General features: G+C 41.3%; 1 protein-coding gene across 1 annotated transcript in view; it reads right to left on the bottom strand.

Moving 5' to 3' along the window:
* LOC117488378 (probable G-protein coupled receptor 158) overlaps positions 1-27890 on the bottom strand; it is an 85808-nt gene that overhangs the window by 14260 nt on the left and 43658 nt on the right. Inside the window, exons 5-7 of the mRNA XM_034137228.1 lie at positions 26235-26303; positions 17857-17966; positions 15590-15828 (exon numbers count right to left, since the gene is read on the bottom strand). Of these exons, the coding sequence (XP_033993119.1) occupies positions 15590-15828; positions 17857-17966; positions 26235-26303 (418 nt within the window). The remainder of the gene's footprint in view (positions 1-15589; positions 15829-17856; positions 17967-26234; positions 26304-27890) is intronic.

The following is a 27890-nucleotide window of genomic DNA, read 5'->3' as shown; positions in this document are numbered from 1 at the left end:
AGATGAGGCTCACGTCATGCCCCTGCCAACCTGTGATTGGTCAGGGCCATGCCAAGGCCAATCCAGAGGCGGCTGGCTTTCCTTGCCTCACAATCCAATCAAATCGCATCAACTTCAGTTCGTAATGTAACTGTCATCACCGCCCTTAGAAAGTAGCAAGCAACTGAAGCAAGTGCAATTATGGAGGGTGGAGATTTGGAGTATTTCATCAAAAATAATTTTACTAAACTTCCGCTACAACAGCAGCAACTAAAAATTAAATCTGATGACAGGCCAATGCCCAAACTGGAGCTGTGTACAGAGAGGAAAAAAGGAGCGAATCGGACGTAACACTTTAAATAATAAACAGCGGATTTCTAGCATTTGACATTTCATGAAGCCGGACTGGGTCAGTTTCCAGGGCTGAATTTTAGTCCCAGTCCGCCCCTGGCAGGAGGTTATGCAGTTGTGTAGTGTGTCATTAGTATTTGTGTGCGTACATGAAGGTGAGTGTTTGTCCACAGTAGGCTACTGCCTGTTATGTTGTTCTACACTTTATAATTAATGTTTAAGATGTAGTTCATGTGGATAAACATTTATGTTACGTTAAATGTGAGATTCTTAGAGATTATCGATCTTTACTGCTCCGCTAACCGGAAGTAGCATGTCTGTAACGTTTCACAATAAGTGCATCGACTGCCGCTTTCCACGGACCGGAAGTGGAACGTTAGCATTAGCGGTAGCTTAACTTCGAATCTCTGTGTGTCCCTGTTAATGAGTGTTTGACATTATGTGTTAATGTGTTTATTATTATAGGTGAAGGGAGACATGTTGTATTATAGCTTGTCTAGACTATTATTTCTATGAAGTTTGGTAATATTATGTATATTATTTATGTATGCATAAGTTATCTTATATTGATTGTATTTTGTTTATTTCCCTTATAGGAAAAACTACACACACACAAATATCTGTATGTCTGCCTAAATCATTAACCTGTTAAGCACTGAGCCTGTTTTTCAGGTCTCAGGCTCGAAAATGACATTCCCAGAACAAATGACCATATCTTCCCTTCTAAAAGGGTTAAATTAATAATCTTTTTTCTTAAAGTAATGATAAACCTGTGAGTTGGATGTAGAAAAGTCAGAATCAATATAGATGTTTTTTATTTTAAAGAAAATTCAGATTTTACATAGTAAAAAACTGTACATGATAGTGTCCGTCCAAAAATTATTTTGTACTTATAGTGAAAACTACCCTTGGATGATGGTAAGGTAGACTAAAAGCTTTAAGAATCCAAAGTACAACATATAATAAGTACCCTGTATCAAGATTGATGCAAAACAAGTGACATTTGACCTTTTTAGAGAGATTTAGCAAAAATAAACCACTTCTGGGGTCATTTGGGTGGATTTTCCATATCTCTGGCCCCCCTTGGTCGATTTTGATGGTTGACACCTCTTTCTGACCGTTAGAGCCAATATAATCGAAGGGGGAGTCCCCCACACACACACATTGTGAAGAGAAATGGTGGGGGCTTCGCGCATGTAATTTTCCATCAGAGTGAACCTATCTCTAGCTTTGACATCTGGAAACGGAAAAGCAGTTTTAATGCTTATGGATTATCAGAAATCATTTCAAAGGGACACAGACACATTAGATTAACCTATGGATTAACTTCAGCAGCGTTTTTATCGTTTTAATGCCATTGAAGACCACTTTGGAGAGACTACAGAGCCAAGGTAAAAATGTTAGCATTTTTAGCTACCTAGCGTCACTTGTTTTGATGTCCGTTTTTGCTTATAACGTCCCCATTTCGTATAATTCAGTGATAATGTGGGTGTCCAACGATTCTGTGTCACCTCACGTTGTGAAACAATGTCATGGATGTAGAGAAGAGATAAATAATAAGGTTTTGTGAGTGATTTTCGGTGCAGTAAGGTGTTAGCATTTTTCGCTCGTTGCTAATTCAAAGGCTCAGTGTTAGCATTGTGGGTTTTATTTAAAAGAAAAAAAAAAAAATGATCAGTTAGATGAGTTTCTTCTCGTTACATGGATATAAAACATTCATAGTTTATTAAATGAACATGCCCTCAGACACTGTTTCCTGCAAGATGTTGCGGCAGTGCCCCGGTACCGGGGTCTCTCGGGCTTAACAGGTTAAAGAAGTCAAGCCTCATCTCAGCTCCTCATCTCCTCTATTCTGGACCTTTGGCCTTAAGTGGTGTTCTGGCCGACACACCGTGGTGAACCTAGTGATAGACACAAAACTAGTGCCAACACTGAGTTATCTCTAACTCTCCACTACAGATCGAGTATCTGTCTTCAACTAAATGTTTTTCTTGTACTCTGAGCCAAAAATCTCCACTTTATTCAGGTGTTACTGTTACGTGCCGTGGTGTGTGATTGTGTGTGTGTTTGTGTCTTTCTCTCTCTCCTTGTTCCCCTGATTGTCTTCCTCCAGGTGCGACCTCTCTCCCAGGTGATCCCAATCCCGAATAAAGGCTTGCATAAAAGGGCTGAGAAACGTTGCAGCAGCTTTTTTCTCTTCTCTGTCTGCCTGGATGTCAGTGTGTGACCAGTTTTCTGCTGCGTCTCTGTAAGCCGTGTAAAAGGCGTTTCTTAAGTATTAGCGAATGTGCCTCATTGTGACTTTTTGTATTGTTCACTGGTGAAGTTTTATTTCTGTAAAATGTTGTCTTTGAAGTTGTCTTTGAATTGGCTAGAGATCTTTTGGTTTAACAATTCAGTTTTCTTGAATGATTGTCCCCCGGGGTTGTTTAATTGCTTTAGTTACTTGCCTAATACTCTAGAGCTAATTATCCCTTACCGGCACTTATACACCAAACTTGATGGCTTTATACATATCTATATTTATAATTATAAACTTGATTATGTTACATTTTATTCCTTAAAACTATTAGGAATAGTGATTTTTGTTGTACTACAAACGGATAAATACCTCCTGCGAAAAGGCCAGCTATTTCCCCTGTTCCCTATTTGAATCTAAGATAATCACCAGCTCCCCACACAGAAATGAAAGTTGCACTGATGTTCTCATCTCACTTTCAGGAAAAAGATTCTCATCCTCCGAAAAGTTAAAGTTTTCCTTTGAGCATTGATTGAGTCTCTGTTATACTTGTATTTTAAACGAAAGCAGCGCTTTTGGTCTTACTTACTGTGGAAAACCTGCAAAATAGTTACTCTGTCTCAATTTACATACCGAGAACCTGTATACATTCAAAATGGGCAAAAAGTTGAGTGTGGAGCACTGGACATTAAACAATTGCAATCTTAGCTACGTTACGGACGTTGCAGCAACGTTTTCAGTTGCTCAGGTAAACACAGCACTAAACAAATAAAATGTATACATGGTATTTTCAGTATTTAATATACATTCCACTATACTAGTTTCGAAAATAAAGCCATGGTTTATTGTATTGGGACAACTGAGCAGCATTTGCTAACACTAACTATAAGCTAGCTAGCTCAGAACACTAATCGTCACCTGAGGGAACAGCAGCTGTGTGCGATTTATGACAAAGTGTAGGAAGTAAAGTGTCAAATTGAGACACAGCAACTGTGAAATTACACTGCAATACTTGTATTCACTTCACACCGAATGAAACACAGAAGAGAGAATCCTTGACACTTTGTTCTGGCAATAATGTAGTTTCAAATTCAGCGAGAGTTTCCTGTATTTTAACAGTTTGAAAGGCAGGTGCTTCCTCAACAGTGTATCACCTAATCTCACGAAAGGTCACACAGCCCAACTGCAATGTACAGGGAGGACATACTTAAAAAGATAGCTGTCTTCGCCGTTATCAACTTATTCCAGAAAGTACCGTAGCCCTAAGTCCCAGTTCACCTCTTGCCCTGCCGTGGTGCCCTTGAGCAAGGCACCGGACAACCCCCCCACTCCCATTGCTGTACAATTGCTGCCCACTGCTCCTAGTACTAGGCTCCTGGTACTATGATGGGTTAAATGCAGAGAACAAATGTCACTGTGTGTGTGCTGTGTGCTCTGCATGTGTGACCATTAAAGAGGGTTGCATCCCTCCCAATTTAATTTAATTTTAAGCCTACAATATGTGCACAGAATGCTCATTATCATCTTGTCAGTGAAATGGCATTTGACAGAACTGCAAAAATCAATAATAATGTATTACATTGTGTTCAAGAGGTTATGTCTTGAAGCAACCCAATACATCTTGTATTTGCTGCTCTGATTGAAAAAACTAAGCTTTTTTTTGGCAAGAGGGAAAAAACATGTTTGAAAATAAAAATATGTTCACTTATTATACACTCCATCCAAGTGACCGAGTCAGAGGTTTTACTCAACACTATATGAGCTTATGTTTGCAGACTGCAAGCCCCACTGTGCCAAGCACTGTGTTGGCATATGAGTCCATAAAGCCTTTACAGGGATTACAGTACATTAATATTCATGAATTGGCCCAGTCCATAAATCATCACTAATTAGTTGGTACTTAGCCTATAAGTCGGGATGCAGAGAGCTGCTTGCGAGAGGAAAAGGAAAACAATTCCAACTAATGCAGATTAATTGCGTATTTAAATGAATTGCTTATTGTTGGAGTTATCAATACTGCTCCGTTTTGCTCTGCATTTCAACACAAAATAGGTTTCTGATTTATTCATTTATAGACCGACATTTGTTCTTTTGTCAGCATAATAACGAAACAAGTGTAAACGCACACAAAAAAATTAATTACATTAATTAATTAAGTGTGTCAAGCATTGTTGAAAATCCTCCAGAGCAGCTTCGCAGGGTGCTTCCTGTCCTTCAGCTTTTTTTCTCACTGGCAGCCACAAATACCAGCAGGGATCCCTAATTTCCTGTCTTGTCTTAAAACACAAATACACACCAACACACAACTAGTGTTAAAACCCAAACTGAAGGATTGTTGTCCGTTTATGACACGACACACACCTTCACTTATTCTGAAGATTCCGTTGTGTCCTTAGCTGTCTTCCCTTCACAAGCTTCCTCTTCTTCTTCTCTTCCTCTAAATCCCCCCCCCCCCCCCGCGCTCTGCCTCATTTCGCACATCCCTCCAAGCGTCATACTTCACAGGCTCCTCTCTTCTTATTCCCTGCCACCTCCCCCCCCCGCTCTGTGTCGGCCTGTCTATCACTTTTCAGAGGCAGACGCTTCTCTAAGGGATCCATCCTTTTGCCTCTTCCCAAACAGGATTAGTCTCCCCTGCTGTCAGACTGGCCTCAGTGAGGTGCCCATCACTGCCTCCTGCTTCAAGAGTCTGCCATTAAGGAAGCTACTGTAGGGCACACACAAGGCCCTCTGGATACTCACCGGATACATGAGGGGAGAAGCTGCAACTTTTAACCAATTCAATCAGTGTTATAGATTCTGGCCATTTTAGGGACTGTACATAAATTATTAGCGATCATGAGAGTGTAGAATAATACAATGGAGAACTGTTGCATTCTAATTCTGTTTTAAAAATGCCTTTGTGTGTGCGATGGACCTAACTGTGTGGTTAACAATATGCAAAGGATGTTTGTATATGTATCACATCTGTAATTTACAATTGATACATGACTAGTAACTAGCTGAACATTAGCAGCTTGGTTAGGTAGGTAAATAGTTTCAGAACTATAGATGCATGTGAATCAAAAGAAAGTGAAATGTAATATGGTGTAAGCATAACATACATCGTCCTTAGATTTCCTTTAATATGTTTTCATAATTGTATATATATATATATATATATATATATATATATATATATATATATATACCATGTTATTAACAGGACACAGGAGTGGTTTAAATAAACTGGGATTTTTATTTACCCAAAAGTCCAAAGAAAACATCACAAATCAATCATTTCTAATAACTAGGCCTATATAAAAGAGGTCAACAAAAAATACCTCAAAGAAACATCGCATCAACTTAACAGGTGTTAACTCAACAAACTGACCTGGTACAATGACAACCCAAGGAACCTATATAGTGGCTTGGCCAAACCAAGTTGAAACCAAGGGATAATTAATAGTAACAGAAAACACAAAGGACACTGACAAAACCCAAATCCCCCCTTTAACATGGAAGCAGGTGGTTTGTCCCAATCTGTCTCAATTGACTCCTTGCAGTGGGTGTTTCTCAATCGCGAGTACGCTTGCTTGGTAGCACATGTCTGCTGAGCATCTTGCTTCAGAAGCGAGTCAAGAATACTTCCTGACATTCGGAAAACAAAGAGAGGAACACGCTAGCAAGTGTGCAGGTGTGCGTCATATGAGAGGCCCCGCCTTACATCTTCCGCCACAGATTTGGGGAAATTGGTCCGTGCGCAAAGCATTGTGGGGATTTTAAGACCGCGAAGTCTACTCATGTGCACACTCGATATTTCTCCAAACGGAGTACGCCGGGCTCGGTAGATTTCCAAGTATACTGGAGATTGGAACAGTACTTCGGCGGCACTCGATGACGTAGTATGCTTGAAATAGTGGCTCTGAAGCAGCTTTACTCGCGATTGAGAAACACCCACAATTTCAAGTATTCAGCGCTCGGCCACGCCCTTTGCTGAACCAGGAAGTAACCTCCCCCAATGGACATGGTAACTCAAGAGACAAAGAAAGTAATTAATACAAACAAATACTTGTGTTAGCTGTGCTAAAATGTTTGAAGTAATGTCAGATTACAATCAAATAAAGAGTTTACCATTTAAAGCCAATGTGTGGTGTTAATTGGCATGTTTTATTGCAGCTGCACTGAAGCAAAACTACTGAAGGTGAGGGTGCAGTGTAGTTGGTTTACCCTGTCTGGCTGAGGCCATCACATACCTCTACAAAGAAGGTCAAGTTTATGGTTTGGTTTCTGTTAGCAGGATTAGAGAGAAACTGTTGGCCTCATTTTCTTTTTTACTTGGTGGAAAGGTGTAGCATGGGCCAAGAAAGGATCCCGAGGCAGATACATGCATTATATTTCACTTTTGTTAACATTGGAACAATAACTTAGAAACAGATAGTAATGTCTTGTTCAAACACTATTTTGTAACTTCCATTTTGTTTCCACATTACTCTTTGGAGCTCATGGACATAACAGAGACGGAAGAACGACTTTCAACCTGGGAAATGATACCTTCTGAGGAGCATGTGAATGCACCATTGGCCTGGGCACACTAATTCTGTGAGAGATAATAGTCATGTTCTGGTTTTTTGTGTTTCATTTTTTCCAGTTTTATCTTGAAACGTATTTACTCTTTGGTTCTTGTCTTGTTTACATCCTACCTTTGTTTTTTTCCCACCTCCTTTGTAATTGTTTTCCCTGCCATGATTATTTCCACCTGTGTGTGATCTCCTTGCTGCCCTTTTGTCTTTACCTGCGTACTCCAGCTGTTTCTTGTCAATGCAATTAGTCCTGTATCTATATATGGCTGTCCCTGTAAATGTTCAAGGTTCAAGGTTCAAGGTTCTTTATTGTCAATCTGACATAGCTACAGAGTAATTATGCAGTTGAAAATCTTATGTCACAGGCTTCTCCAACAATGCAACATAATAACATAACATAATAACAATAAGAGCAAGAGCAATACAAAAATAATAATAGTTATAAAAATGAAATAAAGTTATGATGTGGAATAGTGCAGTATGAGTCTATATACAAGTTATTGGAATGATATATATATATTAGGTATTAGATACATACTACTGAGTAGCAGATGAATGTTTGAAGTTGTTTCAACAGTTCAATTTTTTAACAGTCTCACTGCCCGCGGGAAGAAACTGTCTCCGAATCTTCTTGTCCTTGCCAGGATGCTGCGGTAACGTCTGCCAGACGGCAACAGAAAGAACAGTTTGTGGCTGGGGTGATGGGGGTCTTTGATAATCCGTAGTGATTTCTTCCTGAGCCGCTGGGAGTAAAGGTCCTCCATGGATGGCAGCTCCGTCCTGGTGATGTGCTGTGCAGTTTTCACCACCCTCTGTAAAGCCTTACGATCGAGGTCGGTGCAGCTGCCGTACCAGGCCGTCATGCTGCCAGTCAGGATCCTCTCTATGGTGCACCTGTAGAAGTTGCAGAGTATCCTGGAATCCATTTTGAACCTCCTCAACCTGCGGAGGAAGAAGAGCCGCTGTCGAGCTTTCTTGGTGATGGTGGTGGTGTGAAGAGACCATGTCAGGTCCTCAGTGATGTGGACCCCAAGGAACCTGAAGCTTTTGACTCTCTCCACCGTAGTCCCATTGATGGCGATGGGGGCGTGTCCCTCTCCCTGCTGCTTCCTGTAGTCCACAATCAGCTCCTTTGTTTTGCTGATGTTGAGATGGAGGTTGTTCTCCTGGCACCAAGATGTCAGGTTTTCGACCTCCTCTCTGTACGCCGTCTCGTCATCGTCTGTGATCTGGCCGATGACGGTCGTGTCATCAGCAAACTTCACGATGGTGTTGGAGCTGTGTGTGGCCACGCAGTCGTGGGTGAACAGGGAGTAGAGGAGAGGGCTGAGCACGCAGCCTTGAGGGGCACCGGTGTTGAGAATCAGGGTGGAGGATGTGATATTTCCCACCCGCACTGCCTGGGGTCTGCCCGTCAGGAAGTTCAGGATCCAGTCACAGAGGGCGCTGTTGAGCCCGAGGTCTCTGAGCTTGATGGCCAGCTTGGAGGGCACAATGGTGTTGAATGCTGAACTGTAGTCAATGAACAGCATTCTCACATATGTGTTCCTGTTCTTCGGGTCCAGGTGTGAGAGGGCAGTGTGGAGGGTGAGGGCTATGGCGTCGTCTGTGGACCTGTTTGCTCTGTAGGCAAACTGCAGGGGGTCCAGAGATTCAGGGAGGGAGGAGGTGATGAATAATTTGACTAACCGCTCAAAGCACTTCATTATGATGGAGGTGAGTGCTACTGGGCGGTAGTCGTTGGGGCAGGTGATGATTGTCTTTTTGGGGACAGGAATGATGGTGGAGTGTTTAAGACATGTGGGGACTACAGACTGCAGCAGGGACCTGTTGAAGATGTCTGTGAACACCTCTGCCAGCTGAACTGCACACACCCTGAGAACACGGCCAGGGATGCCATCAGGTCCAGGAGCCTTGTGTGGGTTAACCCTTTTAAAGGATTTACACACATCTGCCCTATTTAAAACAAAAGGGCAGTGTAGCTCCTGGTCCCTCTGTACCTCCACAGCCTGGCTGCTCTCAAAGCGTGCAAAAAAACTGTTTAGCTCATCTGGGAGAGATGCGCACGCAGACACTCCCGCAGCACCCCCCGCTGCTCCTTTGTAGTCAGTCATTGTCCTTAGTCCCGCCCACATATTCCTAGTGTTACAGCCTTTGAAGTCAGATTCCACCTTGTCTTTGTACTGTCTCTTTGCATTTTTTATTGCTCTCCGGAGATCATACCTAGACTTCCTGTACTCCTCCAAATCTCCCGCTGTGTGCGCGAGAGTGCGCGCTTTCAGTTTGCCGCGCACCTCACCGTTTACCCAGGGCTTTTGATTTGGGAATGTCCGTACAGAAACCTTCGGTACCACGTCATCGATGCATTTCCCAATGTAGCAGATGACAGTGTCCGTGTGTGTGTTGATGTTATTGTCCTCAAACACACTCCAATCCGTAGATGCAAAGCAATCCTGCAGTGCTGAATCTGACTCCTCGCTCCATCGTTGTACTGTCCTTGTTATCGGTCTGTCCCTTTTAAGTTTCTGCTTGTAAGCAGGCAACAACAGTAGTGAGATATGGTCTGATTTGCCGAAGGGAGGGCGAGGGAGAGCCTTATATCCATTCCGGAAAGGGGAATAAACATGGTCCAGTATGTTTCCCCCGCGCGTCGGGAAGTTGATGTGTTGGTAATATTTTGGCAAAACCTTCTTCATGTTGGCGGTGTTGAAATCTCCGGCCACAACGAACGCCGCATCTGGCCGTGAAGTCTCGGTTTTATCAATAAACCCAAACAGCTGATCGAGTGCCGTGTTGTTGTCGGCGAGTGGCTGCGGCGGGATATACACTGCTGTTATCACAACAGATGTGAATTCCCTCGGCAGATGGAAGGCCCGACATGAGATCATGAGGTGCTCTAGCTGTGCGGAACAGTCCGATGAAATAATCTTCACATCTGAGCACCAGTTGTTGTTAGTCATTACACACACACCGCCTCCCTTACTTTTCCCCGAGTTTGCAGTCCGGTCCTGACGAAAAATAGAGAATCCGTCAGGGACAATAGCGGAGTCCGGGATAGCGGGGTTGAGCCAAGTCTCAGTGAGAATTAACACGTTACAGTTCTTAATGTCCCGTTGAAAAGCAATCCGGCTTCTGAGTTCATCTAGCTTATTTTCAATGGATTGAACATTAGCCAGAAGAATACTCGGAAGAGGGGGCCGATTCTCACGTTTTCTCAGTCTGACCAGCAACCCGGCCCGGCATCCCCGCTTTGTCTTCTTCTTGCGTCTCTCAGGTAGAACAGCAACAGGTAGCCATGGTGGATCTCCATTGTTTGTCGGAGGGTTAATATTGTCCACGAAGTTTCGCAATTGGAAAAGTTCCTCTCTGCTATATTGTATGGCAGAGTAGGTGCGGTCGGCTAGCATGTTGCGAACCATGTTAAAAGTAAAACGGCAAAAGTAAAAGAAATATGTACAAAATGCGAAAATGGGCAAAGTTGGAGAGGAGCACAAAGACGATGCGGCCATCGTCACCGGCGCATCAGACAGTGTGTATCCCTGTGGATGTTTCCTGCTGTCATTGTCTTCCTCAGTTTGGTTCAGCTTCCCAAGTTTCCTGTGACTGGAATATTCCTTTTTTTGTTTGCCAACTTTCCTGTTGTTTAACCATGCTTGTTTTTTAAGTTTTGTGTTTTTTGGTACCAGCTTTAATTTAAATTAGCTTGCTTTTAGTTCTTCATTTCTGCCTCCCTTCTTTTGTACTGCACTTGAGTCCTTTTTTGCCTTACCCGGTGACATTGTTTGGTAAAACTAGATAGGCATGCCCTCTTGGAAGAGTTTGACATGTTTATGGTAAAATACATGACTTGGTGTCACCTGCTTTAATGCTGGTGGCAGTCCAAGACACTCTAAGAGAGTATTGCTCCATCCTGTTTATCAGAGCATCCAATTGTTAATGCGTGGCTAAACCTTTCAGGCAAATCAAACAATGGACACCGCCATCAAAATTCACAACTGCAACCTCAGGTTTAGAGCAAAACGCTCCTTTGGGGGCATGCCACTGAATAAACACTTCTATTCCAGAACAATCATATCTCTTGGCGAGTGGAGCGGCATGTTTTGGAGCATTTTATCCCTCGCTTTAAGAGGTGACTCTATTTATCTCCAACAAAGAACCCGCCGAAGCAAAGAAGTTTATCACACTTGTACAATATTTGCCAGCAAATACCTGTTGAATTCCCGTCTGACGTTATTTGTCACTTGAACAACAATGGATGCTTTGTGCTTAATACTCGCTGGAAATATCAAGATGCAGTTGAACGACTTCCAAAAGTACCCTCTATTTGTCAGCAATCCATTTAATGCCAGTGCCTTCAGTTTCCATATAGAAGAGGACTGTAAATAAGTGAGATATGGTGCTGCTTTACTGTTGAAAACTCATTTCAATGAGGTCAGGAATTTAAACCAACACAGTAAGACGTTCATTCAGTCAAAAACTCCGAAGGGTACCTTCAAGATTCTTTTTATAAGAGGCTTAATCATAGAATAAAAGAAGGCATTTGGAGCAGTTTTTAAGGAATGCATATCTTCAGACTATTCAATGCCACGTCCAAATGCAAGGGAAGTTAACGGTTTTGCGCCAAGGAGTTATTTTTACCGACTGTCCTATAAGTCCGCACTGAACTGAGATAAAAAAGGGTGTTGAAGTTTACTGATCCTTCAGCAAGTTAAAGAAAATAATTAAAGAGAGACGGGATGACATGGAGGTAATGGCTTTAGGCTTTAGGTTAAAAAGTAAAATGATAAAACCAATGTAGATAACTTGATGGAAGTTTTTATTACTTTCAAAAATATAATGCAATGTTGAGCATTGAGCTATTTAAACTGTGACTATTTATTTTATTCCAATAGACGTTGAAGTCAAATGATTCATCTACATCAGGGGTGTCTGATTTTTTCACCGAGGGCCACATACATACAAATATACGAAGGGCCACTCACTAGAGGTATATCGCCTCATAAGTTACGTTATAAGTCAGCAAAATCAATCAAATGTAGGTAAATTAGGCTTGTTAATTGAATATGCTTCATGAAAACAAACAGCCTACATCACAACTCTACATAGGGTTTCATTTATTTTGTTAGAAACTCATTCCTTAAAACAGAAGCTTCAGATTGCCCATAATAAGAGGAAATAGGAAGGGTATATTTCAAGCTTGTTATGTAAATAAGTTATTGGGCTTTTTTTAGATTTGTAAGAAATAGTTTTCAACTTTAATTGACTGAATTGAGAAGTACAATATAAGACAAGCACAAGTTTCGTTTGTGGGCCATATTTCATTATACTTTTTTAATTTGCTGAGGGCCGATTCAAAATGTATCGCGGGCCACATTTGGCCCCCGGGCCGTAGTTTGGACACCCCTGATCTATATCATCATTTGTTTACGTTGCACTTTTTTTTGCCACCTTTTGCCTTTCTGGGTGCATCAACATTCTCAAATGAGCCAAACCTAAAAACTATTTTGCATTATTTCAAGAACTTTCAGCGTTTTCAGCACAATTTGAAATACTTAACAAAGCACAACAATGGCTAGAATGCAACACAACTTATGAGTCATTTGGTGGAGAAAAAATGTGTTGGAAAAGTAAAAAATTTGAAGCATGACAACGAAAATGATTAGAGTCAGTAGAGGTATGAGGCACCTGACCCTTGATGCATTTTCTAAACTAAATGTAAACCTTAGCCAGGCTACCCTCAAGCCCAAGCTATAAGCCCAAAAGCTCCTTACAGTAAGTGTCAAGTGGGACCAAACATTTAATACATGTAAGTACCAAGCCCAACGGAGGTTAGCTTGGCGTTGCAGTACATTTTCGTAGTAGCCAAACACTGGTACAAAACTTCCATGTAGTCACGTAACTAATTTGGCCCTAAAAATATGTGCTTTCGTTGACTTACATTGGGAAAGAGCCTTTGGTAAATTATCGTATATTTTTGTATTAACTACATCAACTACAAACACATGAAAAGCCCTTACGTAGGTCCTAAAATGTGTAAAATGTTGTCCTTGAATCGTTCCATTTTTGGCTTCATGTGCCAATGAGCAACATTCATAGGAAGTGATGGGACCCCGCCTCCAACGCTGTACCCAGTTCTCTTAAAGGTCCCATGACATGGCCATTTCTACTGATCATAATTCCATTGTTGAGGTCTACTAGAATAGATTTACATTGTTCAATGTTCCAAACTCACATTGGTTTCTCATAGTATGTGTATTCACTCTCTGCAAGGGTGTAACTTTGGTTTGAGAAGTGGGGGGGACACAAAACAGGGGGTCCTCCGCAATGAAATATTTTCTCAATTTAATTCCATTTCCTGCCTTTCTACAAATATATTAGGGACTATAGTGTTAACAAATCCAAGACAAATGTGTAGTGTATATAATGAGTGTGCACACTTATCTAGTATCCTATCCATGTGAACCTGTTTTATTTGTGATTACCTGACATCCTCTAGGGGGGTCCGGGGGCATGCACCCCGGGAAGATTTGTTTCTTTAAATTGAAGTTGAATGCATCAATCTGGTGCACTTTGAGGGCAACATTAAGAGATTTATGTATACAGTTCTCAACACTCATATGAAACAGAACTGTATATATTTCAATAATCAAAAAGCCATTAGAATATGCTCACAACCAATAACAAATCATTGATAAACTCCTCTCTCCTATCTTTATCTTACCTAGTCTGCATTTCTTTTTTTTTATTTATGCATATTTGACTAATCACTCCCCTTTCAAACTGTGTTTTTTATTTTTGTACTGACCTATAGTACACATTGGAAGGATTTCTTAACTTATTTTATATACAACTATATATTACATAGATGGAAATATTTGTTTACATAGATGACCAAACCGTTTGAGACCCACTGAGATAACTAGACTAAAGTTTACAACCTAATCACTCAGAGAGTCCTTTACCTCCCTGAGCTGACATTATCTCTCTCAGTCCGACAGGAGAGGACTCTCCCTCTCCTTATTGTTGAAACAGCTTCTAATCTCCGTTAGCTCTGAGCTAGCACCAGATGCTAACAACAACCCACGTAACTCTCTCAGTCTCTTTCTCTCTCTCTCTCTCTCTCTCTCTCTCTCTCTCTCTCTCTCTCTCTCTCTCTCTCCTCTCTCTCTCTCTCTCCTCTCTCTCTCTCTCTCTCTCTCTCTCTCTGTCTCTTCTCTCTCTCTCTCTCTCTCTCTCTCTGTCTCTCTCTCTGTCTCTCTCTCTATTTCTCTCTCTCTCTCTCAGTCTCTCAAAGTCCGACAGGAAAGAGCTCTCCCTCTCCTTATTGTTGAAACAGCTACTAATCTCCATTAGCTCCGAGCTAGCACCAAATGCTAACAACAACCCCCGTAACTCTCTATGTCTCTCTCTCTCTGTCTCTCTCTCTTTCTATCTCTCTCTCACAAGATGCGCTCGTGCCACACACACACACACACAGACGCTCCTCCGTGACGATGACCGCTTGCGTAAAAACAATTTTTTTTTTTTTAAATAAAAAAAAATAAAAAAGTGGGGGGGACACAAATGGGATTTTGAAAAGTGGGGGGGACATGTCCCCCCTGTCCCCAGTGGAAATTACGCCCATGACTCTCTGTCCTAAACGGCTTGATGGAGCTCCTGCCCCCCCCCCCTCCCTATGAGCCCATTGTGCTCTGATTGGTCAGCTCGCCCACTCTGTTCTGATTAGTCAACCACCGTTACAGCGGAACATCAGTGATTATGTGTTACAATGGCGTTAGCAACCAGAAAATGACACCAGCAATGACAAACAGATGAGAATGCTGCGTGGGGTCTGGGTGCCGTGTTGGCGGAACGTTGCGGGGCTCGCTGCTGGAGCGGACAGTGTGAGCTGGCTTACTGGTGTCGTTTCCTGGTTGCTGCAGGGGATCTGCGAGACAGCGAGACACAGCGAAACCCAGCCCGAACCCAGCCCGAGCACACACACACACCCGCAGCCTGGCTGTGAGTCTGTGTGTGTGCTCAGGCCGAGCCCAGGCCGAGCCTCGCCGCGTCCCGCCGTCTCAGGCTGAGTTCAGGCTGAGTTCAGGCTGAGTTCAGGCTGAGTTCAGGCTGAGAAATCCGCGGAGCTGCAGCTGAGAAAAGATTGAGTGTGTGTGTGTGAGGAAGTCCGCGGATTGGTCACTACGTCACTATACCCAATACGTCACTATACCCAAGAAGAAAAAAATGGAAAAAGAGAAATCTCCAACGAGGCGTTCTGGGGCAGCATAGACAGGTATTTTCTGTGTTAGAGTTTTACTCGCTACAGGGTGTACTTTGAGGGTTTGTGACTCTGCAGACCGTTTACATGCATAAAAAGCTACATAACACACAAGGGGACGGGTAATAACCGGAAAAGCATGTCATGGGACCTTTAATACATCCATTGTAGGTACAGGAATACAGAACACTTGCTTACCGACAGCCATCATGTAGTCCCATCGGTCCAGCAGACACATGCTGAACTGCAGGCCCTCTGGGGTGAGGCCGGCGGCGATCAGAGCCGGGCTCAGTTCTGGGTTCTGGCACACAGCGGAGGTCCAGGCCACCAGGAACCAGAGCACCACCAGCAGGATCACGATCAGCAGCCGCAGCACCCTCCAGCTGGTCATGTAGGGCGTCCTCTGGGCCGTGCGGGACAGGAACACCTTCAGCACCCTGAGGAGGTGAAGAAGTACTTTGAGATTGCTGGGTGAAATTGTGAGAAGTGAGTCATATATTCTCTCCCAGCGATTGATATCTCTTGCCCCCAGCTTTTGCTCTTTCTAGCATGTCCACTTGAATTAAATGTTCAGTGAGAATTTAATTAATTCCTGTTCGGTAATTCATTTTGTAACATCTCTTATGGGGAGAGAAGATATCAGCGGAGGGCAGGAATTTGTCTTGGTGGAGATTAAGGTTACAGATTATTTGTTTTAACAGTTTTATTTGGACATCTTTGACTGCAATACTTTCTATGATACCTGTGTTTAAAACCGTTATCAACAAACTTGCTATTATTTACTTATAGTGCCCTATAGCTTTACTTATTAGCACTCAAGATTTATAATGCTTTATACAAATAATCATGAAGTATAATTGTACTTCATAATTATGTAAAAAATGTTTCTTTAACTCTTCTTCTCTTCTCTAAGTAAAGAAATGTAGTACCATGTTTTGTTTCAGTTTCAAACTATTATCACTTAGCATCACTTATAATCCCATTATAATGCATTATAACATTAATGATTATGTATTGCCTCTATAATAACCTATGTACTAACTGTCATACATTATGATCCTCACGTTATATTTGAGCTTATGAGTCATTATAAAATGCTTTGTGATGTGTAATGATTATTGTTATGAGGAATTATTTACATTTTAACTATATTTAATTAGTGCAATAAACATATTATAATGCATCTGGTCATATGGGTGCCAGTTTTAAATGTTTCATCTCAGTGATGGTTAAACAAATGCTATTTGAACAAACATTAAAATGAATGCATGCAGAGTGAGTCAGTATTTGCACAGTATCTCTACTGCATGCAAAACACAACAGCGCCTTTGTAAAGGGAATTAAAAATGCAACTAATCAGCCAGAATAGTTTTAAAGTAATCTGATAGTGGGTAAGGAGAGCTTTCTGGGGACCAGCATGTTTGTGTAAATACCAGCATCAGGCATACAAACAGTCACTTCTCTTTTTATGGTCTTTGCGCTGCACCGATCTGCTCTCTCTGCGACAAGACTGTGACAAATCTATCTTATCTCTGATATATTCAACGGGACTGGGCTGTAAGAGCTTGGCCTCGGGGCACACTTCACACACAGCGAGCCCGGGAAAAAATCTAATTGGTAATTTTACCAACGGAACACTCTCGCTGGCCTTTGGCCTCCTTCTACCATATCGGCAACACTCGCCCGGAGCTGGAGAGCAAGAAGTGAGTGTGTTTACGAATAGATACTTCAGCAGGAAGCACAGAGAGGAATTCAAATGTGCTTATGGACCTCGTGCACATCTGTGTGAGTGCAGACTGAGAAGAGGCTGAATTATTGAAACTGAAAAAGGCTAACATAGGGCACATTAATATCAGGAGAGGAAAGGAGATGATGTGAGAAGGGGAGATGAGGAGATGAAAGGATGAGAGTTGAGGCAAGGAAAGGAGATTAGATGAGGCCGGGAAAGGAATGGTAAAGGAGATAAGGAAATGAGAGAAGATGGTGAGTAAAGGAGAGGAGATATGAGAGGAAAATGGAGAGGTAATAATCAAACGTATATAAAAAGAAGAAAGGAGAGTGGATGTGGGAAGGAGAGGAGAGAGGAAAGGAAAGGATGGGTCAGGAAAGTAGAGGAGGCGGTAAAGGGGATGAGAGGCAAGGAAACAAATGGAAATTAGGTTGAGAAGGGAGAGGAGATGAGGGGAGACGAGGAGATGGGAAGAAGGGAAAGGAGACGAGGTGAGGAGAGGAGATAGGAAGAGAGGAGAATAGAGGTTATGAGATGGCGAGAGGAGAAGAAAAGCAAAAGACATAAAGGCAACAAGGAGATAAATGAAGAAAATATATGAAGAGAAACGGAGCGGAGACCAAATAAGATAAGGAGAAGAGGCAAGGAGAGGAAATTAAGAAGAAGAAAAGAGAGGAGGGAGGAGGAGGGAAGAAGTAGACAAACAGGAAATGCCTCAAGATGATTCCAGGCCTACCTGTACAGCTTGAGGATGACGGTGCCGTACATGACGGAGAAACCCAGGAGGCGCACCCACCTCAGGAGGATACAGCGAAACACACTGGGCTGGAAGAACAGGATCATCACCTGCAGAGGGATACAGACACACACATTATATATATTCTTTTTTTTTGCAAACAGAGCATGGCACACCCACTGCTGTCACACTGATATTCGTATAAGAAGGAATCAGAGATGACAATATGTGAGAGCCAGAGCAGTTAAAGTAATTCCCTTTGTATTACTAAATATGTTGTTCATATGTCAGCTGCCAGAGCACATCAGCTGTTAGAGTCTGAAGCGTTAGTTGTTCTCTCACTGGTGGTATTTAACAACCCCAGAGAGTGATTGTTTGCATGTTAATTTGAGTGGTGTCTATCGATTAAATAATATAATTGCGTTAATCACAATAATAATCTGTGATTAATCATGATTGATTATTTAATTCTTGGGATAAAGTCTAACAATATTACGACACTTGCCTAAAGCATCAAAGCCGCTGTGATCACCCTCTGTTTAATGTGCGCTACACATCCTAGGATTCTATAGGGGTGTTCATATTGCGAGCACTATCATTTCCTACAGTGGTGACAGTGTCTTTCTTCTCCCACTCCTACTCAACTTCAAAAACTAGCGCATCTTAATCAGCCAAAGCAAACGAGTGCAGTCGCCATTTGTCATGGATTAGGTGTGACGTTAAACTGCTCACTTATGTCCAATGGTCTTTAGTCGTAGTTTGTGCTTATCTTGGCTTATACAATACATTTAATGTTAAAAATATGTGCTGGAAGCTGGGATCAAACTTGATATTGCGATTAATTTTCCTTTTTTTACATGATACGGTTTCCACAATAATCGTAAGCGTTAACATCCCTTGTTCCTTTGTATTTTCAGGACATGGATGTTTCTGTATGTGCACATACACAGCCAACATTCTTTTTGTATGGTTTCTATGTAATTTGAATTTAAAAATACCTTTATTAAATGGCTCTTAAAATGTCAGCCTTTCCTTCTTTTCTTAGAAATAGTCTCACATGTCAAGCTGTACAGTTCAGAGCTCCCATTTGCACTATTGTTACAGCTTTTATTTTAATAGTATATGGCTCAGCGGGGCGCTACGTGTCAAATCTCCAGTGACCCGAGTGAAGCGGAAGAACCTGTGCAGTGACTCTGAGCACATTTGCACTGAAGCAAAGAAAGCTGCCTGGCTCACCTGATGGATAGACATCCGCCACGATGTGAAAGAATGACCACTTTCTGAGTCAGCCTGTTAAAATGTGCTCTGCATCAGTTCACACAAAACATGCACAGGAAGTTTGATGATCGCTGAACGCCAAAAGGCTAATGATTGTTCCGCATGTAAGTCGCCTGATGAAAGATGAATACAATCAAATAAATCCCTTTATGACGCATCTTTATACCAGGTCCCACATTTCAAAGCACTGACAGATGATTCAACTGAGTACTCTAAGTCAAGCCAGTGAGCAGCATAAAAACTTTTTGTAAAAAATAAAATAAAACTGAGGCTCTTCTGCCTCGAGCCTCCCTCTAGCAAGTATTTTATACTTACAGATTTCAATTTAAGCTTATTTTCTAGTTTTTCTCTTAATTTCTTTATTGAAAACAATCATAAAAATAATAAAAAAACAAGACCTACAATAAAGACGTGACATACTGTCTCAGAAAAGTAGTTTTAAAAAAAAATTATAAATCAATGCTTTGCCACATCTTACAGCTATTTCTAAACAGAAGAAGTATCAAACAATGCTATTTTTCCCCCTATGAAGTCTGTTTAGGTGATTGTACACGGAATGCGAGACCATTTTTCATGTGGCAAGTTTACATACAATGGGAGCCATTTGCTTATTCACGCAAGTATACATTGATACATTGATGCTGACAAACTAAAGCTGTCGATGTTGAGATTCTCCTAATGTCACCAACGAAATAGAGAAACCGGTAAGTGAATCCACCTTTAGTCACTTGACATGACCATTAAAAATCTTAAATGTTGGTGAGTCTATATAGCTTTAAATGTTATATATATTTGTCTGAACAATACCTCTCTGCCATATTTAAACCTTATTTAGATGACAGTTGAGTGTTGATGGAGCAGCTACAATGTTAGCCCGGATCAATTCGAACTCCATTCAATCACATTGCCTCTGACAGCAAGTTGAATATCATTACAGATGCAGAATAAACAGCCAGTAATATATCCCAGCTCTTAAGATGCCTCTTCATCTGAGAGACAGCAGCTATCCAGAGTAATTAAGCCTTAGCAACAACAACACCTCAAACTGTTATTGCCTCAATTAAAAAAACAACTCTGAGGGTGTAGCATTCTGGCTGTAAGATGTGTTCAAAGCAAAAATAATATCTAAGGGTTAGGGTTGTGTAATGGATTAAATTGTTTACTTGTGTGTGACCTCCAAAATAAATGCAGGGTAAATGGTATGGCACAAATACATTATTATAAAATGACAATATTTAACAGCTATTCAGGAAGTTTGAATTAAAATACATTCTCAAGATGACTCACAGTGAGCATATTTTGAACTAGGGTCACGTTAAAATGAGCAATTTACTCCACCGCAGCGTGTTTCTTGCTTTTATCATCACCATTTCACCATGTTTGTGTAATGACAAGCTGATCAGTTTAATCCATTCTACCAAAACGCGACTCAGTGTGCAATTAAGCTGTCATAGCGTCCCTATTTCCAGCCTTCAGTCCATCCACTCTCAGTTCAGCTCTATACAGACATTTCCCTCACCTCCTGATTAAGAATTTGTCACACAGAGTTTAAAGCAACAGTTTCCTTCCATCCACAACCCTCATCAAAACCTCGCTGCGCCAAATTCATTCATTAGTATGCCGGTCACGAGAAAGCGGGGAGCCAAGTCCATTTTATACCCAAGAACAGGAATTATAGCTGTTCCTTTCAATGCTCCGCCACCTACTGTGGCCCACCGTTGCAGCTCAGGATTGTATAAATTATTTGGTATCCGGTATTAAAAGAAAAAGTTCCATAATCATTTTGAAAGTTATTTATAACCAAAATAATCCATCCATATTTCTGACAAATACACATTCTTAAATTTCAGTAATTATGTTGAAAGCAGCTTGGCCCGACTCATAGCTTGAACATCAATATATGCTTTACTGACATTTAAAAAAAAATTCAAGGAATAGATAAACAATCGGGGAAATAGTAATTACTTTCTTTCAAAGAGTTATGTGAGAAGCTTGGCGGTTGTTGGAGCTAAGAAACTTTATTGTTGTAGCTGTAAAAGCCACCAAACCAAGAGGTGATAATCTAAGCATAAAGATTTGAAATTTCTAGCGAGCTAGCTTTCTCTTTCCAAAATCTTTTATGTTCCACTAGGATCTTTGAACCTTGATGATATGATAAGGTAATGATAACTAGCAACAATAGTGTGCAGTGACTGTTTGCAAGCGAACCATTGTGCTGACAATACCAACAGTATCTGGCAACACAACGAAAGGTGCTGTAGTTCATGAAAAAATAGTTACAGTGCGTAACTTTCCCGAAGGCTACACATTTACACGTTTGTGTTTGGAAGGATTAACCAACAAGTCAGTTTTAGAAGCATTGTGAGGCATTTACTTTTTTTCAGACAAAGCAATGCTAATGTTTCCCCATGTTTCTTATATTTATGCTAAGCTATGCTAAGTGTTTGCCCCCCTTCATGCACATACATGAGAATGGTATAGATCTTTTTATCTCTATCTCAGAAGATTAATTTGTAGGTTTTTTCTAATATACTGAGGTATTCTTTAATCTGCATTTTTATATTTTTTTGGCTGCTTGAGGGCAGCATAACAAGCTGTTGTCTATAAATACAATCAACATCTTGTAAGCTTATGAAGTTAATTTGCTAAACAGTGGCAACATTTACTCCTAACCCACCTGAGGAATACAAGCCCAGTATTCTCTCCCCTTTTAGCTCTGTTTTGGTCCCCACCAACTTCTTGGAGGAATGTCTGGATCTTAAGCTGCTAAATGCTAGGTTGCCCTCTTTTTTTGTCTGAGAGGATAAGAAGCTTTGCAGAGAATTGTTGTCATTAGCTTATAGAATAAAATAAAAAAAGGTACATTTTACTCAAACACATACCTATAAATAGTAAAACCAGAGAAACTGATAATGCTGCAGTGGTCTCTTAATTCTTTTCAGAGCTGTATGTGACATTTTACAAAATATGTATTAAAACTAGGGCTGTCAAGTTAACGTGTTCAATTAAAACATTTTTAACGCCACTAATTATTTTAACGTGCGATTAACGCATGTGTATTTGTCCTCGGCCCGCCCCGTAGTTTCAGAGCCCAAAGGCTTGACGTTGTTGTTGTTAGTTGGATGGTGGGAGATTCTAGCGAGAGATATGGATACAAAAAAAGGTGTTTTAAACAGCAAGCCAAGCACACAGCTGATGCTGACAGCCCCGCTCCTGCCGCTCGCTTGCGGAAGACCACGCTTGAAAGTTTGCCGGGGAGACGCCTGGACAACAACAGCGATAGCTAAATGGGTGGTTACAGCTTAACATTGTGGAGGACGAGGGGCTGCGTTAGATAATTCCGATTCCTGGGAGAGAGTGTAAGAGAGAGGGAGAGGTTCCAGGTTGTTGTATTGAAAATATTATAGCGAATATTTGTCATTGTTCAGAGGTTGTTGTATTGAGAATATTCAGGAGAATATTTGTCATTGTTCCAATGATAATAAACAAACATTTGCATAAAGCATATTTATCCACTCATATGTTGATAAGAGTATTACAAACTTGAATATTCCTCTAAGGTACATTTAGAACAGATAAAAAACGTGTGATTAATCGCGATTAACTATGGACATTATGCGATTAATCGCAATTAACTATTTTAATCGACTGACAGCCCTAATTAAAACACATGTGTTACCCTCTGAGGAATTTAACCACATCATTTTTAAAGGGGCCCTATTATGTTTTGGGGGGTTTCCCTTTCCTGTATTGTGTTATATAGGTTGTGTGCATGTTAATGGCCTGCACAGGCTAAAATCCCAAAGTTCCCTCCAACAAAATAGGTTATTTTACAGAGAGTATAAGAAAAATAAAGCACTTTTTGAACATTAAAGCATGTAAACATGCGTCAGTACAGGTTAAAAATACAATTATGAAACCTAAAAATGAGCAAAATAGGGTCCCTTTAAGTAAGTTGACGTAGCTATGACGCTTGAAATGGGGTAATAACCAGTCAATCAGTCTCATTTTTCTCAAGCTCTGATTTATTTCCCATGGATGCATCAGTTAATCTCTCAAACTCTCTTTAAATTAGTCTGGAGCATGCAGGAGAAATAACAACTACATTATTGATTATTAATAAAAAAAGAATTATACAAATACAAAAATCATCGGAAATCTAGTCATTCAATCCAATGATGACTGATTTTATAATTGAACAATTGTCATTTTTAACATTCCGACTCCGAGTAATCCAGAAGTATTCCTTTGTTTCTGTGAAGCAACATAATGCTTGCTTGAAAAAACAGTTAATGTGAATGCTAGATCAAATACTAGAGCAGACAAATACACAAAGAAATAAGAGTCTCAAGAACAGAGAGAGAATAAACAGACCCAATGTTGCCAACCTTTAAGAATGCAACAAATCACCAGGCACATCCTCCCTGGCACCTCCATCTCCAAACACCCCCCCTTCCAGCTCTCTGGTCCACATAACAGACCGAGACAATAAATCTCCTCCACAAATACCGGCACGAGGTAAAAGTAGGCCACGCAGTTTCCTACACCCACGTACAGATGAAGAAATGCAAATCCATGCAAATATGCACATGCACACAATCACAGGGAAATCTGGAGATCTAAAGCCACTCTTGTGCCTATACACACAAACATACACTTTGATAGGGAGACACAACACACCCTTTTTCTGCAGTGCTATACCCACAGGGATTGCACGATAAAAGGCCACATTTTTTACATCGCCCAGAAGAGAAGGTGGCCCTCCTGGTGAGCATCCAACCTCCAATGCCTCCTCCATCAATTAATCAGCATGATGTATTTTTAAAACGAGTTGTGCTAGAACTTGATGGACTGTTTAAAAATGCATCGAGCAGAGCCGAGCAGCTGCGCCAAGCTAAGCTGAGGAGGCTTGTGGTGGCAGAAACAAAGAAACAGCAGCAGCAACAAACGATAAGACTGCGGGAGAGGAGACAGACACAAAGGTGAGGCGGCGGGAGAACAAGCAGAGGAGTAATGAAAGGAAGAACATGGGGGGGGGAGGAGGTAGAGACAGGCAGATAAGGTGCTGAGTGATGCAGGGGGGGAACAAAGATGGAGATGCAGCTGAGCAAAGGGAGGGAAAAACCCTTGAGTGTTTCCAAGTGTGTGTGATCATCCAAGAGTTGCAGGATATTTTTAGGGAGCTATTTTTGGCTATCCTTGGGTTGAACAGGGGCAGAGAGTGTGGTCACAAACCTTACAATACCTGTATCTGCTGCACCAAAAAGACCAGGCGTTCTATTCTAATCGAAATGTTTCCTACGATAACACTCCAGTAACTTCAGAATACAAACAAAAACCTTTATCCCGAGAGACCGTTAAAGCTTTTTCTTCTAAGCTATGATCCAGCCATCGGGCCTTATGTTTGAGGAGAGCGGTGGCTCACTGTTGGCAGTCTGTGAAAGTATTTGAAGGGAGCGAATTCCCCGGCTACATCTGATCTCCCCTTTACATGGCGCTCAGGTTTCTTCCATCTGTTTCTCTGCTAAAGATGGGCTTCTGACGCGACACTCCAGGTGCACTGTGGGCTGTGTTCACAAGTGCAAATACACACCTATACAACGCACGCTGGCACCTACCCACCTGGACCCGCTCACACATACAAACAATACAAAGGCTGACAAAGGCAATGAGAGACACTTGTACAGACATGCACACAAACTGTGATGTCCAACTCTTTGTTATTGCTAAGACAATGATCTAAACAAAGTAAAGTAAACTAACTGCAAAGCTGCAGCTGAAAAATAAAAAGAGGGCTCTATTGTCCTATTTACATGGCAATGCATGTAATCTCTGATGAAAAGACCCATTTTGGGTAACATTTGATTTTAAAATATACACATTTACCTCTCCTTCATTTTTGACGTTACAATCCTGAACAGGTTATTGAACTAAACTAAGTTAATACAGAACTAACCCCAACTCTAAGCTCAAAAGTAGATAATGAACAAGATTCAGAACTAGGCAAATCAAGTGGAGGAGACAAGAGATTTCTTTCACTCATATTGTCGCCATTCAAGTCTGCTGTAGGGACAGCAACACTGACCAGAAGAGGTGTTCGGGATAACACCTTGTCAGAGTCTGTCCCTAAACTGCTCCGCTGGTACAATCTGGCAGATTAGTGTACAATCGTGGGTGACAGTGATGGCAGGAAGTTCATCAGCAGTGGTAACAGGTTCAGCGGTTCAGAGGCAATTGCAACTTCCTCCAAGCTAGCATTGGCAGCAGGTTCACCCGTTGGAGTCAGAGGAGTAAGGATATGAGACAGGTTCCTGAACTGGTTCTCTGTCTTAATCCTGAACAGGCTCCTTACTCAAATCTTGAGCCTGGATGTGAATGGTCTCTGTATGATCCGCTAAATCTGCTAGCTGGGTGCAGTTGCTTTCGTTTCTTTAATTCTTCTCACATGTTAACTAGCCCAATCCTTACCTAGCCCTCTGACTGACAGAAGCTCAGTACTTCCAACAAAGATGCACTTCCTCTCTTGCCTCCATATTTGTCTTACCACCTTCTCCATAAAGGCATCAGGCACAATGCCTCAGTAATAACCGGCGATAAAAATATGCTGATATTGTACAGCTAAGATACTAGCTACTATGTGCCAAATAATTATTACAAAATATAACTCATATAATGCTAAGGCACACTATTATAGAAAGCATGTTTTATATATGACCAGTTACATTAAATTAAGGCTCAAGGTCCTGGATGGGTGCTGTAAGGTTGCTAGCTGCTAGCTGCTAGCTGTCTTTTCTCACTGACAAGATAGTGAGGGCAGGAGCAACAGCTTCACAACAACTCTTCAACAACCTGTCAGGGATATTTAATACAGTCTATGGTGCTAACAACAATCACTGCTTAATATGACGTGAACAAATAAAACAGTCCTACTTGGTATTTTTTGACCTGTAGTAATAAAGCTCACACACACTGTTGCCACCACTTACCAATGTTTGGCTAAATCAGGACATTTTATGGAATATAACTTGAACAAATCAAAACCAAAGTAGTAAACACTGAGCAAATGGTTGGTGCTATATAAGATGAGAGTGCAGACTTACTGGGAAGTAGAGCAGCAAAGCCCCAAACAAGATGGCTTCAAGTAGGATGAGACCAGATGTGCGGATGCTCTGTTAATGGGGAAAGAGAAACAACATAATTAAATCACTGACAGGGGAAATGTATTTACTGTTTGTCCTAAGTCATCAGGTCTTTTCTCAGCTTAGTAAATTATGTGAAATGCAACCAAATGGAAAAAAACGTCAACAGAAAATGCATCTAATCCTGTTGCTGTGAATCCGACATCGCAGTTTGCTTACAGTAAACAGATTTGTGTGACGAGTTGGAGCTCCAGCTTCTTTGCTATTTGAAAAATGCTAATAATAAATCATTGCCTCTTGAAAAGCAAACATAAATCTGAGTTGCATATTTGACTGAGGTTTTGCCTCAAATAATAAAACTGACAACAGCACCTTCTCTGGGTAGGCTCTAATTACACACATTACCTCCTTGAGGATTTTCCCTGTGTTCTATGCAAATTCAAAGGGCTCTGGGGACATTTCTTGTGAACTGAAGAAATGTAGGGGATTTTGAGGCACATACACAAACGTCTATAAATAGCACATAGGAAGAAGATTCAACCCAAGTTTGCCTGCGGGGGGGGGGGGGGGGGGGGGGGTTGTAATTACTCTACACCGCGAGGAGCTCCTTTTTATTCAACTTTATCTTATTAGCAGAGTGTATATCATGCAACTATGCACACCAATCTGTGTGGATTTAAGGTAAGAGCTCAGGTATGTTGGTGGTGAGAGTAAGCTTTGTCATTGTTGATTAAGAATGGAATAATACAAAAGGAGTGTCTTTAATTAAAAACAAAGATATGTGGTATAGAATTACATTCTCCAACACATAAATGAGCCCTTAGTTAGAGGGCAGCCATGTGTGAAATAGAACTGCTGGATCTTGTCTAATTGTACAACCATTTACTGTGTCAACCAATGCACAGAGGGATTGTTTGCCTTTCTGTAACTAAGTCTGAAAAATATGTTGAATTAATCTTAGTTTTCCCATAATGGGGACAAATAGTTTGCAGACACGGATTTGGTATTGCATTCTCGTAAAGTTTGGGAATCATATTTGACATATACCCAAAAATCCAAGCTGCAGAGGATTAGATCTTCTTACATTAAGCCCTGAGTATGGGTCAAGCTCCAAAGAAAGTTGGATTCTACAATTCCCATGAGGCAGAATGCGTGAAATTGCCCTGTGCTTAGCCCCTGCTTATAACCTAATAAGTACAAATTGAGCACGGCCTTCACAAACTATTATCTAGTAATGTTAAATTGTACTTATGGTAGGTATTAACAATCTTTACATTTCTATATACAGCTCATAGATGAATCTATTGGCAGACAGTACAATGCTCAATTAAGTCATTTTTATAATAAAGTATAGGTATCTTTGGGCCAGAGGGCCTTTTTCGGAGATGTTAGAGTTGAAAGGGGGAGACAGAGGGGAGGATATTGCCTGAAATGTTCAGCCAACTCGGGCTTTGAACCAGCCTACTAGGCAGCGGTGACAGCATATGGGCTGCCAGCTCTAACTACTGAGCAATCGGCGGCCCATGCTCATTCAAAGTTGAACAAAAGAGGATTGTGAGTCCACCAGAGCCAGCCTGGAAATTGCACCAAAAACAGGAAATGCATGCTTAAATATGT

Source organism: Trematomus bernacchii, unplaced genomic scaffold, assembly GCF_902827165.1.
Source record: "Trematomus bernacchii unplaced genomic scaffold, fTreBer1.1, whole genome shotgun sequence".
NCBI lineage: Eukaryota > Metazoa > Chordata > Actinopteri > Perciformes > Nototheniidae > Trematomus > Trematomus bernacchii.
This window is presented reverse-complemented; position numbering and strand designations above follow the sequence as displayed.